At 52.5% G+C, this 16694-nt stretch overlaps 1 protein-coding gene across 1 annotated transcript; it reads left to right on the top strand.

Moving 5' to 3' along the window:
• The first annotated feature begins 479 nt into the window (after positions 1-479).
• Positions 480-13924, top strand: LOC310645977 (Krueppel-like factor 5). Its single transcript, XM_083372111.1, has 4 exons — positions 480-754; positions 7618-8515; positions 9017-9076; positions 11131-13924. Exons 1-4 carry the CDS (start codon positions 587-589, stop codon positions 11307-11309), a joined length of 1305 nt encoding a protein of 434 aa, XP_083228237.1. The 5' UTR covers positions 480-586; the 3' UTR covers positions 11310-13924.
• The last annotated feature ends 2770 nt before the right edge of the window (positions 13925-16694 follow it).

Genomic DNA, 16694 nt, shown 5'->3' with positions numbered 1-16694 from the left:
GAGGACAGAGATGAGAGGGGAGTCATTCGAAAGGCCCAGTGGCCCTTCACCCCAACCCAGAGCTGGCATGGAGCAGTGGGGCTGGAAGACAATGGCAAGAGGGCCCAGATAAGCCGAGGGCGGGGACGGCTTGCAAAGGACCCTGCCCACTGCAACTTAGCCGTTCCCCCTAGAAGCTCCTGGCAGGCACCCCTGGCCTTCTTCCCCCCACGTAACATGGCTGAGGGCCACAACCCCAGCCCTCCGCCTGGCTCTCTCACTCTCCACTAGGCATTGTGTCTTCTGTTGCCTGAAGGAAAAGGCCGTTGGCTCTGCCATTGGCTAGAGTGGCGCTCGCTTCCTCCCCAATTGGCTGGGGAGGCCTGCCGCAGTCTTTGCCAGGTAGGAGTACCTCCCACTGCAGGACAGGTGAAGATTTTCTGAGGCAGATTGGGATTCTTAAGGCTACAGAGCACCTGGATTCCTCAAGATCAGGAACAGCAGGCATGCCTCAGAACGCCTGATTGTTGCCCTTCCAAAAACTTGTTTTTCCTCTCTGATTTGGGTTTCGCAACTCAGCAAGGTGGGAGAGGGGCACGCAAACAGGATGAGCGGTGGTGGGCTTGTCATACGCTCCCCAATCTCCGAGGAAAGTGCAGCCTTTACGCCCTTGAAGCCCGTTGCGATGGCAAGGGAATCCAGTGATGACATGGCTGTCTTTGAAGACATCAAACCACCCGTACGAATCTCGGAGAATCCACAGGATTTGGCCCAGGTAAGAGAAGTGTGGAACTTCTGGGCGTAAGGTGTATTCTGTTGTACTTGGGATGGGCAGAAAAACATTCTTTTGCAAAGTTAATGCTGCTGCTTTAATCAGAAAGGTTGATGAGTTCAACTATGACAAAGATTCAGAACTGGCCATATTCTTCTTTTCCGTGTAATTATGGATTTGGGGTGGCTATAAGGCAGAAAAGTTGCTGGAGATTTTAGGGTTGGAAACGACTGTGGTTCACCAAACTTTATACTGGATCTGGAGTCAGCCTGAAACGTAAAGTTTTTGTGTACAAATAGGCGATAGATCAACTTGGACTGAAACGAGCACTAAGAAAATGAAAGTTTTTGAGAAAGAGGCTCCTGAGTTTGGCCTTGTTTTCTTGCGCCAGAGATAAGGTTACCAGGGTGCTGCTTTTTAGGGTGGGAATGTTCCCCAGCAAGGGAGGCTCCTGGGGTGGTTTGGGTTGTTTCCCTTTGTGGGAAGGGGGGGGCTTGAGGGAGAGAGAAAGAGGGGGGTGTCTCTGGCCAGGTGCCAAAAGGCTGCTCCGAGGAAGAGCCCCCGCTGAGCTTACCTGCCCTTCTTGCTGTCTGGGCTGCTGCCTTTGGAAAACACAGGAGTGGAATTCTCCTTGAGGTTTCCCAGCTGTGAGCCCCCCTGCCTCCTCCTCCTCCCCCGAGATGGCGGGCTGGATCAAGGGGTGGAGGCAGAGCGCCCTCCTGGCCCACCTCTGCGGACTCTCCCATCTGGCCAAAGATGCTGGCCGTCTTTCCTGTTTCCTTCCAATGTGTGAAAGAAACACACAGGCCGCCAGGCATGCTTTGTAGGGCCAGGCCAAAGGCAGGCTGGAGGTTGTGCTGTTACTGTGCATGTGGGGAAGACTCTCTCCCCACTGCTGAGCTGGTGCTTGGTGTTTGTGGATGGGGGGGAGCAAGGAAGCTCTCCTCCAGCCCTCTCTGCAAGCAACGGGAGGCCAGGTCAAAGCCAGAGGCCCTCGTGGGAGGGAGGTGGCTCTCCTCAGGCCTTGTGCACCAGGGTATGGAGGCCCCGAGAGCTGGCCGTCTGCCTCATCTTGGTCTAGGCAGAGTCAGCAGCAGCTCGCACTATGGAGAGAGAGCAAGGCAGGAACTTCAGTGGAAATCAGCTGACCTCAAGGAGGCCTTCTGAGGTTCGGGTCAGGGCCTATGTGACCTGCAGGTAACCACAGTGGTGAGAAGATCTCCCCAGCCCTCTAGAAACGCTTCCACGATGGAGGAGCTGTCTTGCCCCACATACCATCAGCTTGTCATATCAAGGGGCACTCTATCTTGGAGACCTTGCTCTGGCAGGTCAGTCTGCTTAGCTGCCCTGCTTTTGTGACTTGATCCAGGCATCAGATTTGGCTTCTCAGCCGCTCATCCTAAATTCTTGACCTGGCTGCAGAAAAGGAGAGGCAGCCAATTTGCCGTCCTCCCCAAGGGGCCACTTCAGTGACCTCCTCAAGGGACCTTCTCGGAAAAATGGCTCCAGAGAAGAACAGAAACAGGCCTACTTCTCCAATGATACCGAAATTTGTCTTCTATTTGCATAACATTAAAGGAAATGTTGATTTCAAGAGAACTGGCTCTCCAGTTTCACGTTTGCAGAGGTATGCAACCCCAACCCTGAGAGAATTATTTATTTTATGCCAATCCTCCCTCCATTTTCTCTTGCTCAGTCGGTCCAACAAACGAGGTAATGATTAACTTCAAGTGCAAGGCTTCCTGGCGCCATTTTGTTGACAGGGAAGACGGCGGGTCTCCGATAGAGAACGCTGAGAAGATGCCGCAGAGAAGGGCCCTGGCAAGTGGGGGGGGGCTCTTGGCATTTGGAGGGAAGGCAGCTCTGAGAACGTGAGACTTTTGAATGTGACACCTTTTTGTCACACCAGACTGTGCCCCACTCTAACAAATCGGAATCCTTCTTCTTCACGGAGGAGAACAGCAGTTCCTCTCCCACCAGGGCTAGAATATCCCAGACTGCAAACCTGAGTCGCCATTTGAAACACACTTTTCGTAATGTCAGTTTGTAAGGCCCGATTAGGCCCATATTCTTTATTCCTGAAATGGGAGGTGAGGGGCGGTACAGGGACCACCCCAAGCCCCGTTGGATGCTCTACCAGCAGAATGATGGCTTTGGCTTCCCCGCCTTTAGGCTTCTTTCTGGGATTTCCCGGAATGCACAATCTAGAGCATCTTTCAGAGTGGAGATCTGGCTAAATTCTTTTGATCCATGAAGCGAAGACTTTGTTTTACTTGCCAGACAAGGTGACTGCGAGGTTGGCGGCTGCATTTTCCCTTGCAAAGGTCATCAAAGTCTGTCTTCTGGAAACTCAGGAGAACAAACCTATTTCCAGCCTCAGTTCAACTTCCCATTTCCCTCTGAAATGTTGACCTTCCCTCCCTCTGTTTAGTTTATTCTGCTCTTTTCTAAAATAAACTTTCATAGGAAACTCACACTCAAGATCAGGCAAGTAGCTAATCCACCCTAACCCTAACCCTCTGGGGTCGATCCAGGCCTGCAAAAGAACCTGCCCTGCGTTTCCTTTCCCCGAGGATTCCCAGGGGCCAGGGGGCTCTGACGGAAGGGCTGCACAGGGAAGGAGGCCCAGCCCAGGCATCCCAGGCTCCAGGCACAGTGGGCAGGGAAGTTCACAAGAGACTTTGTACAGAATCTGCTCTTGGTCTGTAACTGCAGCCTGGATTAATGGATGCATCGGGATAGAAGGCAGTTGGTATCTGATATTTCCATAGGAGATTGCAAGAATCTTTCTCAATTCGTGGCTTGTCCCTCTGGCCAGCAGCCACGTGCTCCATTCCAGAAGAAGCACCACAGACAGGGTCCTGCATGGTCAGTCGAGGCAGCCATGTAGGACTTCCAGCGATGGGAAAACATTCAAGTGAACTGGGTGCCTAAATAAACACAGGTTCATACACAGACAAGCCATCTCATTACTCATTGGCCCATTGAAACAGCTTTTTTGAAGGAATATTATCTTCAAAATAAATGTGGCCCATAGCAAAAGAGCTCTGTTTTCTTACCTAGACCTGGTAGATAAACTGTACACCCTTGTCATTCTACACATAATATGGTATCCCCCAAGATTATTAAGGTTCTCAGGATTTTGAGCTCTAACTAAGACCATCCGGCATGTTTGTTGCAAGGCTGACTTGACCAGGTAGACACACAGGTAGACTAAGAGAGCGGATGGAGGTCCAAAGGAGGTATTGCCAGAGACTATGAATTTGCTCCTCAAGGTTCCAAATTAATGGTAACTGTGAAATCTCCCTTACTTGACCTTCTCTACGCAGGATAACTTTTATTTCTCTGACCAGAAATGACCTATCAAAAATGAGGATGTAAGATCAAAAGAATGAGGTGTTTTTCAGATTGTTGATTACAAGAAGAACGATAATCAGATAAAACAGGATTCTTCTAGATTGCCAAAGAATATGAAAAGTTCTGAAATAAAATTCAGGTAATTTAATTTAACGCAATGATAAATCTGGTGCCATTTTGGTTGCTGACTGAAATGCTGCACATACTGAGGAGGCAACTCTGTTTCCTGTAGGAAGCCATTCAGCCAATGGCAGCCAGTCCTCCCCCCTCCTTTGCTGTGTCCTTCTGTCCTACACGTGGGCAGCTTTCAGGGAGCTTCCGGCTGTGAAGTCAGCTGGGGGACGTACAGTTACCTGCAATGGGGAGGAAGAACAGGCTGAGCCCCCCCCCAATGCACCTCAACTTCCCTGGAGGATCCAAACCCCAACCCCATTGAACCCAACCGTGAGCTTCTCTTAGCTTTGATTCGGGGAGAGCTGACTGTGGCTCATGGTGTCCGTACCCCTCCCCTCCAGTTTCTGCCTAGATGCCAGGTTATGCCCCCACCTGGAGTGAGACTGCCAGCTCCAAAGGAGTGGCACTTCCCCTGAGCAGCCTGCTGGCGTCAGCACACAGGCCTGGCGCAACCTTTGTGACTTGAAAGCATCGGGATCAGTTCCCCCCCAGCCCCCATCTATTATGGAGGCTTATTTCCTGATAGGTCTGTGAAATGCGGCCAGAGCCAATGTTTCCCTCCTCAAAAACTGGAAGAGGGCTGTGTGCTGTGTGGTCCCTCTGCCGGGTGAGATTTGGGGAGGTGCCCCTGGGCCAGGATAGGCAACCCTCTTGTCCCAAACTGCACCCCAGAGAGTTCTAGAAAGACTGCCAAAAGCCAGCACCACCACCACCACCATCCCGCCCCCAGCCTGAGGTCAATACCAAGACTGAATGATCAGAGAAGCAAATATTGACTCTGGTCAATTTTTTACTAGAGAGACAATAAAGATTGACATTGAGCCAAACAAAAAGTATAAGTGCTTTCAATTGAAATCCAGCCTCTTTTGAAGGAATGCAGACAAAGAGGAGGATGGATTTTTTTAACCAGGCTTTTCCTCCAAATCTGTTTAATTACAATTTTTAGAGATTGAAAGGCCACTTTTGCAGAGAGGGGAGGGATCCTCTCAGTCCACGGAGGTCCTGATGGGGGTGGGGCTGGCTTCCCACCCTTTCCTGCCTCCACAGCCGTACCTTGCCCCATCAGTATCTGCTGGGTCTGGGCACAATCAGGGGATCAAAGGCCGGGATCTCCCGTTCTGTGGGATAATCCCGAGGAATGTTTGGCCAGGGAGGGTGCTGGGTGCAAGGTGTTGAACCCGCTCGCCCCCCTCGAGGAAGTCCACCCAAGGGGCCCGCAGCACCGTCTCCGATCCCTCTGCCCAGGTGCAGGGTGCTAAGTGGCCTCGCTCAGGCCGAGAGGAAGGTCGGACCACCAGCTGCCCTGTCTTCTGCTGCAGCTCACTGCTGAAAAATGGGTTGGGATGGCTTTGTGCAGATATAAAGTTTGGCACAAAGGAACAGTTGTAAAATTTGTTTTTTATCGATGGATTTTAAAAAGTTAACTACTTTGTTTCTGTTTAATGGATTGTTTTCCTTTTTGTTTTTAGCTTTGTTTTGATTTTTTTAAGTGTAACAATTTTCCTAAAAGTGTTATTGTTTATACATACAGTAAACTTGTACCCATTTATAACTATTTAGGAAGGTTTGTAAGACAACTGAATTTTTTAAGATACTGCGTAAATAGAAAGCATATATGAAGAGGTATCAACCCAGACAAAAGAATTAAAACCAAAAGTGAGCTGATAGATGCTCGTACAACGTGGGATATCAGGATCCTGGCAGAAAGTCCTCATTTCCAGGACTTGACAAAAATTTTTGCAGAATTATGGGTATTCCTTGACTTAACAGTCATTCCTTTAGCAAATGTTTGAAGTTACAATGGCGCTGAAAAATTGAGTTATGACTGGTCCTCATATTTACAACCATGGTCATGTGATCACAATTTGGGCACTTGTAACCGTTCTGCATTTATGACGGTTGCATCATCCTGGGATAATGTGATATCGCCCTTTGTGACCCTCCCAGACAGCTTCCGCCAGGCAAAGTCAGGTTCACTTAACAATTGCAATGATTTGCTTAACAACTGTGGCAAAAAGAGATCAGGTGCAACCCACTTAACAACCGCCTTGCTTAGCAAAAGGAATTCTGTTCCCAGTTGTGCACGTAGGTCAGGGACCAGCTCAAATCTGAGCCAAACATTCCCCTTGCCGGCCATCACCCGCTGCCCTTGCTGGTCAGCCCTCAAATCCTCCTCAAGGCAAAGAGGCGTCCTTCACGTCCAGAGGGGAATCGAATCTCTCGCCGAGTGTCCCAGAGCAGCACAGAATGAGAAGCGCTTTGCTCACCATCAGTAGGAAAAGCAGGAGAGGCAGTTCTGAGGTGGAATCGTTATTTTGCTTGCAAGAGAGGAAACTAGAGGCCCTTCTGAAAACAGGTGCCATTTTCTCCTGCTAACCAGCAGAATGTAAAGTGCTTTTCTTGTTGAACTAAGAAGATACTTCCAACAGTCCCCCCAATTAGCCCTTGGGGCTTGCAGATCCCTGGGCTCCTTTTTGGGCCAATCTACTCAGGAAGGCACGGGCACAGGCCCCCTCCTCTGTGGAGAATGTGGGCAGCCCATGGCTGGACATGGCTGATGGGAAAGATGGGTGGACAGTGGAAAGCTAGAGGGGGTAGCAGACCTTCCACTGGGTGCTCCCCAGCTCCCCTCGCTGTAGAGGCAGCTTGGCCCTTGAAGCTCCCTGTCATCTTGGAGCAAGTGAGCCCTGCCTTCATCCATATGTGCTTGGCATTTGGGCCTCTGGGTAGTTTCCTGGCACCGTCCCACGGGTATTTGCTTCTGAATTTAAAAATAACTGCCTGGAAAGGAGCTGGCGATGGAGAGGCTGTTCCAATGAAAACAGCTCCTCCTCAGGGCTAGAGAAGAGGAAGCTGGCAAATACCCCTCTGGCAACAGAGGCAACTGGGCAGCCATTGCGCCAACACACCTGTCTTCCACTCATCTAACAAAACTTTCTTTCCCGAGCTTGCAAGCACTGAAAGTGAGGCCAGACAGTTGTAAGCTATGGAAGCAGTGGTCTGTTGGGATGCTGACCTGGCTCCAAATTGGGGATTTGGGGGCTCCAAGATGCTTCCTTGCAGCTGGATGGAGGTCTTCCTCTGATGCAGCTTTGCAGGGACATCACAACCAGCCAGCTCTGTCCACAGGTGGGGCTTTCTACGCAAGGGGAGCCTGTGAGTGGCTGGCATGGCTCAGGCGCAGCAACCACTAACATCAGGAACCACAGCAACGGCTGCCAATATGGGATGGGGGCTGCCATCTGGCACCTGACACAGGTGAGGGATGCCAGCTGCACAGAGACCTCAGGCCTTTCTTTCCTCACTGTTCATTCCTTTTCTGGGCTTCCACTCAGGCACGGACCGAGATGGACAAGTACCTCTCTGGCCAAATGCCCCCCACACCGACAGCAACAGACAAGAAGTATCGCCGGGAAAGCGCCTCTGTGGTGGATGAGTATTTCTCCACTGAAAAACCTCTGTCTGCACCCTACAGTGTCAACATCAATGTGATCCTTCCGGACACCACGCACTTGCGCACAGGGATCTACCGGCCAGCTAAGCCTTCTGTGCCCTTTCCCCAAATCAAAATGGAGCCCAGCCCCTGCTTTGCCCAGCCCTGCCCTGCCAGCAGCGGGCCGACCCAGACCCTGCCAGACTTCACCAGCGTCTTCAGTGTGCCGCAGTCTGTGGCTGCCAGCAGCATCTTTGTCAAGCAAGAACTGCGCTGCCCTGAAATCCCTCATTCCATCAGCCCCCAGCCAGGCCTGCTCTACCAGCTCCCCGCAGAGATGACCACCATGGCCTCCTCCACCTGTGGGACCACGGCCACCAGCAGCGTCCACGGGGTAGCCATGTCTACTGGCAGCTCCATGCTGGACTCCAGAGCCTTTGCCCAGCCCCTGCGGCCAGCAGGGCAGCTCAAGTCATTCCCAGCGACCTCCCAAAGCCTCAGCGGCTTCAGTGTGCCAGAGGAGTTCTACCCCGTCCCAGCAGTGAGTCTGCCCCCTTCACCCCCCAACTCACAGCCCGGAAGCCCCGAAAACCAGCCTGAACCCATAAATACCATTTCGCCTCCACCCCCCTATGAGGCCACATTTGGACTGAAACTGCCCCCCGCAGGCCACATCACCTCTGGGCCCAGCACCATCAAGACCATCCCGCAGGGACACCTCATCCTGCCAAGCCCCAAGTACAACCGGAGGAACAATCCAGAACTGGAGAAGAGAAGGATCCACCATTGTGACTATCCCGGTAGGAGTCTGACAACCTTTCAGTCTGGCTAATCTCCCCCCTCCCCTCCCCTCCCCTCCCCATGCACAACTGGCACCAATCTAGCTGAAATTGGAGCAGTATTTTGGCTGTCTCAGGGAAAAGGCAATAAACGTTGCTTCCCTTAACCTTGAATTCAGTTCTTGTAGGGATGAGATTTTAGGGAGTTGGGCGTCCCTTAATTTTAATGCACGGGCTCCCCACTAAAGTCACAAAAACTCTGAAAAATGTGCAGAGCAGGAGAGGTTTCAGGAAAAGGAGGGAGGGGCCTTCAGGTAAAGGTCCTAGTGCCGGCACCCTAATTACACCTTTAGCAATGGTAGAAGGTAGAAAAAGAGGCAGAGAACAGAAGCCCTTGGAGCAGCTCTGTGCCTAACAATGAACCAGCAGCCTCTCCACCCATTTATCTTCCAGCCTCTCCACTGCTGCTTCATCTTGGCCCTCTGTGCTCAGCCATTCATTCTTCCTTCTGATTTTTCCCAGGGTGCACCAAGGTTTACACCAAGAGTTCACACCTGAAGGCGCACCAAAGGACTCACACTGGTAGGTTGACATGTCGAGGCAGATCTTTTCTCAAAATGCAAACCATCTTTCTGAGTCCTCAGATAGAGAATATTTGTTTGGAGGGCAGGGGGGGTTCCATTTCCCAAGACCTGCTGCTGTTCTGAAAACAGACACAGACTGGAGCCTTGGAAAAATCTGCTGCAAAGGGGAGAGGTGGGGTGGACTCTCACATGGTCTCTGATGTCTGGGAGGGCTGCAGGAAGCAGGAGCTGTCCAGGGGCATGTTGTGGCCCCTGGAAGAGAGACGTCCTCCTCTTCCATCCCTTCCTGCTTCGCCAGGAAGGGCAAAGCGAGAGCACCCAGCCCCTTCCCTTCCAGCCCTGGAGTTTGAGCCCTATCCTGGGGTTGAACGGTGAGAACGGAAGGCTTCCGCTCCGAGTGCAAACAAAAGAGTGCAATTCCAAAGGGTCGTGCAATTTCTCCGCAGTTTCTGAATACGTTCAGCAGCTGAACAAGGCCAGGGTCTCCCCTCCGTGCACAGTCTGCAGCCTAAACTTGGTCAAGTGGCTGAAGGTCCCTCGAGAGAATCAAAAGAATCGGCACAGGAGAGCAGCAGAGGGCGGGGCAGCTCCTGCATGCAGTTGGAAGGCCTGGTGGCTTCTCTGGAGGAGTAGCTCAGCCACTCTCCGGAAGGGCTGTCACAATTTGCCATGGAGGAAGTGGAAGGTCCTAAGAGAACTGCAGGAGACTCTGCACTTCTGACAGAGGCAGGCTGGAGCCACCCCCACCCCCTGTGAGATGGTGACCTTAGGGCAGTGCAAAAGACCTTGGGGGGGGGGCTAAGGAATCCCTCACCACCCTCAACCACAAGGGGGTCTTCCTTTTTTGCTCCATCAGGCTTGGGAATTACATCCACCCTCAGCCCGCCCCCAGCCACTTTTCCAGGGCCCATTGTTTCCAGCTGCTCTGACAGGCTGCCCTGGTAAGGAGCTGCTGTGGGGACAATTGCAAACATTCAGGTTTCGATCCCGGAAACTCGCTCGAGTATTGTTTGAAGCAGAGTGTGACCTTCCAGGGACAATGGCTTTGACTCACAAAGCCTGTAAAATAGCCTGCCAGTGGGGTTCGCACAATCCTTCACAGGGAAGCTGTAACACTCTCTGGAGGTTTCTCTTTTGGCTCCACCTGTGCTAAATTCTGCTCAGGCCTCAGCTGGTTGAGGACCAAAAGGGCAGCACCTGCCTGCCAAGATGCAGGCATGGTCTTCAAGGCACATGCTAAGGATCCACACAGAACATCCATGATGTTGTCACACATGGCAGTGAAGGCCTTCAGCCGGGACTTGGGTGTTTCTGGGCATCACTAATCCCCTTCCGTGGCTGCTCTGGGAAAGAGGGTGGGATGGAGGAGACCTTTGGGGAGCCCCTTTGAATGCGGGAATAAAACACAGCAAAATGGCCTCTCTTGTATTGAGTGCCCCATTGCCCCCAACCCACGTCCCCCACACCAGCATATTCTGGGTGATGAACAGGAAGAGATCTGACTTTCCCTCTGAAGACACAGAAGAAATGTGGGGCAATTTGCAACTGGACATAAACAGCAGTTGCTGTGTTATTTGGAAGGCTGCCTTCCACCCCAGGATTCAAAAAGCCCCTTGCCCCTGTTGCCTGTGACAAGGGAGCCACCTTCTCTTGGCCGGATTGGGCCATGGGAGTTGTCCAGTGGGCTCAGCAGCCCCACTCCTGTCACCAAGGGGGCACCCGGGAGGCAGTCTTGGACAGTCTTAGAACCCCCGTTTTAGGACTGGGTTAGCTTTTACGCAGGGCAAGCCAATATTTGCCACTGCCTTTGACAAAATGCCCAGTTTCAGCCCTTCTTCCTTAGCCCATTCCTGGCTCTTTTCTAGCCACTCCAGTTCCACCCCTCACCATTTCCTCCCCTCCTTGCAACTGCTCACCAGGCGAGTTATCCCGGAGCCATCCAGGGTCAGCGGACACAGCACACACACACACACAGGCCCACCCAGGGGAAGCAGGGTGGGCAGCTGCAAGCCTTCCTCCTGTGTGACAGGCTCCTGTTTTCCTTCGTCCCAGGTGAGAAGCCCTACCGCTGCAGCTGGGATGGCTGCGACTGGCGCTTTGCCCGCTCGGATGAGCTCACCCGACACTACCGCAAGCACACCGGAGCCAAGCCCTTCAAGTGCCTGGCCTGTGGCCGCTGCTTCTCCCGCTCAGACCACCTGGCTCTGCACATGAAGCGGCACCAGAACTAGGCCTGAGGCACAGCCTCCTTCCAGCAGAGCCGCCCTGTGGCCCTCCCTCCCTCCCTGGCTGCATGGCGGTCAAGGCCAGGCGCATGGCCAGCACCTCTGCCTTTGACACCTGGTGACGCCCAGGAAGGAAGGCTGGGCCAGCAACAAGACATCCCTATTTATTTCTGCCTCCATAAAACCAGCCTGTTGAGTCCTGAACATTGGAAGGTGTGGGACCTATGGAACGTCAGAAGGATGTTGGCCGTTGAGCCACTCTCAGCTCTCGCAAGACACATGGAATATTGCTGGCCTTGGCTTGCTTGAAGGATCAAAGCAGCACAAATTAAATTGTGGCTTAAATTGCCGTTTCCACAGCTAAAAGGGAAAAAATCCCAATGTTTTACACCTACAGCTTCATTATCAACAGAAAGAAATGGAAGTGAACTTCATTCTTTTGCCAAAACCTCTTAAATGTCCAACCACAACTTTCTGGCCTGCCTCGGAGTTGGGTCTCTTCTTCCCACTTTGGGGAAGGTGATCTCCTTGGAGTCGGGGGGACCCTCAGCCTCGCATCCAGGGAAGGAAAATGGCTGCAGTCCAATGTTCCTCTCTTTCTCTTCTCCCTCCCTTTTGCTGCACCAGGTCCACGGACGTTTCAGGCAACAGTGGGAACAGTTCCCAGCCATGCCGGCCCCCTTTCCAGAGAGAGGGGGACCTTCCCCTACCTCACTTTCACTCAGAGTGGCAAACAGCCAGGACAGCAGGAACAAAGTAGAGAAGAAATTCTCCCGGGAATCTCTGGGGGAGGCGCCCCCATTGAGGATCCCCCCCCTCTCAAGTCCTTCGCTTCTGGAAGCTGACGTCTTGGTGTGCCTGGAGTCCCTGTGGAGAAAGCCGAGGAAGCCGAGGAGCCATCCTTTCCTTTGATCCTGCTTATAAGGGGCATTAAAGGCTGGCCTGATTCCAAGGTTGGCACCTCCCTCTTGGCCTGGATTTTGCCCACCAGGACACTTGGGCTTTCGTGGTCCCATCCACACACCCCGTCAGCCTCGGGGAACTCCAGCCTGGAGCCTCTTGCCAGCTCTGGCACAGCCAAGAGCTTTTTTTGGCTCTGCTAAAAGAGCGGCAAGAGGCCCTGTGTGGCAGCTGGCACGTGCGTGGCCAGCTCAGTGCCAAATCTTTTTCTGCAAGAGACTGCTGAAGCAGGGTAGCCCTGGTCTTGGGGCTCCTCAATGTTGCTTGCACATTTGAGTGCACACCTGTATCTGGAGCCAGAGCCTGGCAAGGTCCCCCGGATTCACCGTCTGGCACCCACCCCCGCCCTGCAAGTGGCGCAGCCGCTTCTCTGGTGGCATCCGGCAAAATGCAGCAGAAGTCTTGTTTTCCATTCCAGTTAGGGATCCTTGCAGTTTACAGGGAGCAGGGAAAGAGCATTCCTTTTCATGTAACGGATTAATATGGAACAGGATTGCCTCAAAAGGGCTTCATTTGACTAGATTGTGTCTCTCCACCTGAATGTTTCATTGTTTTCAGTGAAGTGAGCGCATGCTACATGTGTAATTAACATCAATGGGATTTCAAAAGCTTTGTTTTGGATTATAACTGTGGCTGCTTGGTTAATTGGTAGGCATCCTGCAAAATTGAATCCAAGAAAAAAATGGATTTTTCAACTTTTTAACAAGTTCCACGTTTGTGCAAACATTTGCCTTAATTCTTAGAACTTTTTTCAATCACCTTCTCTAAAAGAGCCGCTGAACCTCATTTCCTCTCCTTAATCACACAGAACTTCTGAGGATGCAGATCAACCCTTTTTGAGGCATATTGATTAGCCACCTGTAAGTGGAATTTGGGAGGCATCTTGAACCAACAGGCTGGACCAGTTGCTGCTTTGAAAACACCCCTTTTTGCTTTGCTACTCAAATATTTCTTCACAGCACTTCCTGCATTGAGTGATTTCCAGTTAACGTTTTGAGTTCCCAAACATGCAACCCACCTCCCCATCTGCACTTTGTGTTCAGCCGACCAAGCGGTGCCTGGATTAGCCTTGCTGCCCAACCCCTCCCGGCAATCACACACCCACTTTCACCAGGCCATCTGTCTGTGCTGGGGAGCTCCCAGCAGCCCCCTGGACAGGCAAGAAGAGTCTTCAAGGGTGACCAGAGCTGCTTCTGGCCTGGCAGGAGGGCAGTGGCTCACCGGCGGGGCTGGGATGTTGGCAGGAGAGGTAAGGAAATGGCTGGAAGCAGCTGGCTCAGACAAGGCTCCTATGGTTTTGCTTACCAATTGCCCCGCCCCAGGTGGGGTATGTATGTACAGGATAGTTGTACAGATTTTTGTATATGCAACCTGAAAGGATGATATAGCTTTTTTTATGTATGTAAATTGAATCTGAGCATGTGAACTCTGGCAGATGGAAAAGGGCTGTTGTCACCATAACACACTTCTGCAAAACACCCTGTGGTGACGATGGGGCAACCCTCAGGCTCCCAAACCCAGATCCCCCCCCCTTGCCCCAGACCCACACCTCCTCTCCTCCTGCTGTGGATTCCTTCTCCCATGTTTCCTCCATTCCTGGGCAGGTGAGCCTAAAATTGACTTGTCACCTCCTGTTTTGTTTCAAGAATAAATAAAGAGAAAGCGTGAAGTGGCCCATCAGGCTTCCTTGGCTCCTGTGGGGATTACGCCCCCTCTCCTTTCCCCCAGGTGCTCCTGGCATAAAAGGGTGAGCTCTCATTGCGCTCCTTCCTTTGGGCTGGGCTCAAACTGTCCTTCAGCAGCTGGTGTTGCTTGTCAGTTGTTGTCAACAAAGGCCTCAGCACCATTGGTCGTGTTCAAACTAAACGTGGGGAGTCCAAAGCTGACGGGTCAGGCCAGCCCAGGCACAGGGTGGTCTGGCACACATGTACAGCTAGGGCACTTGTTGCACTGATGGCTCTAAACGTCTGCAGCAGACATGCGCTTCTGCAGTGTGCCTAATTTTGTGAACTCAACAGCTTTTGCGAATGAGGCCGTGCCGGGCATTTTGTCCTGGCGTCTCCCAGTGGCCATGCCTACGTCAAGAGACTTCAGAGAGGCTTTTGAAGGATCTTTGAAAGTTTCTTCTGCCCTCCAGGTGAGTGTTTTCCAGCAGGGAATTCCTGTTCCTGAGGCAACCTGCTCTCCTCAGCCCCGAGTGGAGGCATGGCAGACTCGCTCGACAGACTTTGGTGTCCAGTAATTTATCCAGCCACTGGATACGTATACTTGGCAAGGACAAGTCCGGTAGAAACGGTCGAGCCTTCTTGTGTGTCTTCAATGCACAGTCCATGTTTCACAGGCCTGCCGAAGGGAAGTGAGTCCCAGGGCTCTGTGGACCTTCAATTTCGTTGCTGGACTGATTCCTCAACATTCCTGCCCAGTGCAGCACAGATGACTGAAAGCAAAATTCTTCTGCGCTTGACTTCAGTCTGAGCTGCCCCTGCTTGGGCCAGGCTGCAGCGGGGGTGGGGGTGGGGTGGGTGTTGAATGGCTCCGCTCTCTGAGGTTTCTGCCCTTTGATCGTGCTTTGGAGTTCAGCGTGTGGTACATGAGCAACAGGCTGGAGTATGACATCAGTCCTTTGAGCATAGATGGCGAGTCCAAAGTTGTCAAAAGTCGAAGAGAATTTTGCCATGCTGACTTGCATCTCTGGCTCTGAGCCACCATTCAGGGTTGGTATGCATTTCCTTTGGACTCCCAACATTTAGTTTTAACTAAAACATTTAGTTTTAAGACCACCAATTTCCACCTTTAGTCAAAGGTAAGGGAGCACCCCAATGGGGGAAAGTCGAGCTTATCTGGCAACAGCGCATTTCCTGCGTCAGTTGTATCTTAGTGCAGTTCAAAGGCTGTTTTTCCCACCACAAAAATGTTGTGGGGGGCAAGTTGAGCAAAGGAAGAGCAACTGCCCCTAAGTTCACCCTTGCACCCCCAGTGCTAAGGGTGGATCAAAACCTCGGAGCCCCTGGCCTTCTTTGCAGGGCTGCACTTTGTGCCAGGCATTTCAGTCATGGGAAGCTGAAGTTCTACCCCGGGGCAACAGTCTGCACAGTTATAATAATACTGATCTCATTAATGCTTCTTTGCCATTTAACTACAGTCTGCCTGGGATCCAAGGGAACATCAGAGCAAAGTCTTCACCCACCAGGCATTTTGACCACCCACAATATGGTAAGGGGTTCAAACATCAAGCAGGGTCGCCCCCACCCCTCCAACCTTGCACTGTAATCCAGAGTTTGTCAAATGCCCGTCCAAGGCAGGAGGCAGTAAAACATCTCAAAACCCACTTCTGGAAATACTGTTCGTTAAGGCAGGCGGCTTGTCATACAGAAGGGACAGAGCAAAACGGTTCTCTGGGTTCTCTCTTGCAAACTCCAGTTTCTCTTCTGGGAAGAGGGGGGTGGACACCAGCACAGGGAGCCAGCTCCACCAGGCTTGTGGGAACTGAGACCCCCATGAGGGGGGCACAACTCATAAGGCACCTTCAGCCAACATGAGAAGCCAGCAAGCCTACAGCGCCCTCTGCTGGTAGAAAAGGAGCACCAGCTAGCACCAACAAAGCAAGCGGGGGGGGGGGGGGGGGGGAGCCTTTCCTGCCTGGCCCTGAAGGGAGGCCCAGATTTCTGGCCCTGGGAAGCCCAGGGTACCCGATGAGGCCTGAGGAAATGGGGGGCTTTCTCTGGACAGCGAGATGAGGCCCCCTTTGTGATCAGCTGACTAGAGCGTGGCCAGAACCGGCAACTGGGCAGGCTGGCTCCACAGGCAGAGGAACCCAGGGCTCTCCTTTTCCGGCGAAGCAGTAGCAGCAGGAAGGCCATCCCGACAGGCAAGGAGGACTGGAGGCAGCAGCCAGAGAGGACTGGCCCACCCAAGACCAGGCCCTCCTGTGCCACGGAGAAGAAGGACAAGCCCGGTTGCCCAGAAGTACAGCTGGCCAGGCGTGTGGGAGGTCACATTCTCTCCCTTTTGAGACATTTGCACCCAGCTGCAGAGAGGCAGCTTTGGGAGGGGGAGAACCAGAGTTGGAAGCAGCTCCCTGTCCCACTGCAATTAAATGTGACAGCAGCTGGTCAATGTGCCCCCCCCCCCGCGGCGCTCACCCTTTGCGCAGGGAATCCCTGCCCCCAAAGGCCGGCAGATGCAGGAATGCACCATTGGGTTGCATCTTCCCATTGCCCCTCCCCCACCCGAACCCTTCTGCTCCCTTCCCCCACTTGACTACATCAGCACCCAACAGCTGGAAAAGCTCCTCTTCTTCCTCCCCCAAACTTGCTCCACTTCTTGAAGAGCCACCAGTTCAGTTCACACCTGGGAAGACCAAAAAATAACAGCAGCCTCACTCACATACACATGCACACACCTGCACAGGCACACAATTTGGAAGGACAT

Source organism: Vipera ursinii (assembly GCF_947247035.1).
Source record: "Vipera ursinii genome assembly, chromosome: 12".
Taxonomy (NCBI): Eukaryota; Metazoa; Chordata; class Lepidosauria; order Squamata; family Viperidae; genus Vipera; species Vipera ursinii.
The sequence above is the reverse complement of the archived record's forward strand: the minus strand, read 5'-3'. Positions and strand labels throughout refer to the sequence as shown.

Coding starts and splice junctions, on each gene's coding strand:
- LOC310645977 (XM_083372111.1), top strand. CDS start 587: ATGAGCGGTGGTGGGCTTGTCATACGCTCCCCAATCTCCGAGGAAAGT. Junction 755..7,617: donor ATCCACAGGATTTGGCCCAG/GTAAGAGAAGTG, acceptor GCTTCCACTCAG/GCACGGACCGAGATGGACAA. Junction 9,077..11,130: donor GCACCAAAGGACTCACACTG/GTAGGTTGACAT, acceptor CCTTCGTCCCAG/GTGAGAAGCCCTACCGCTGC.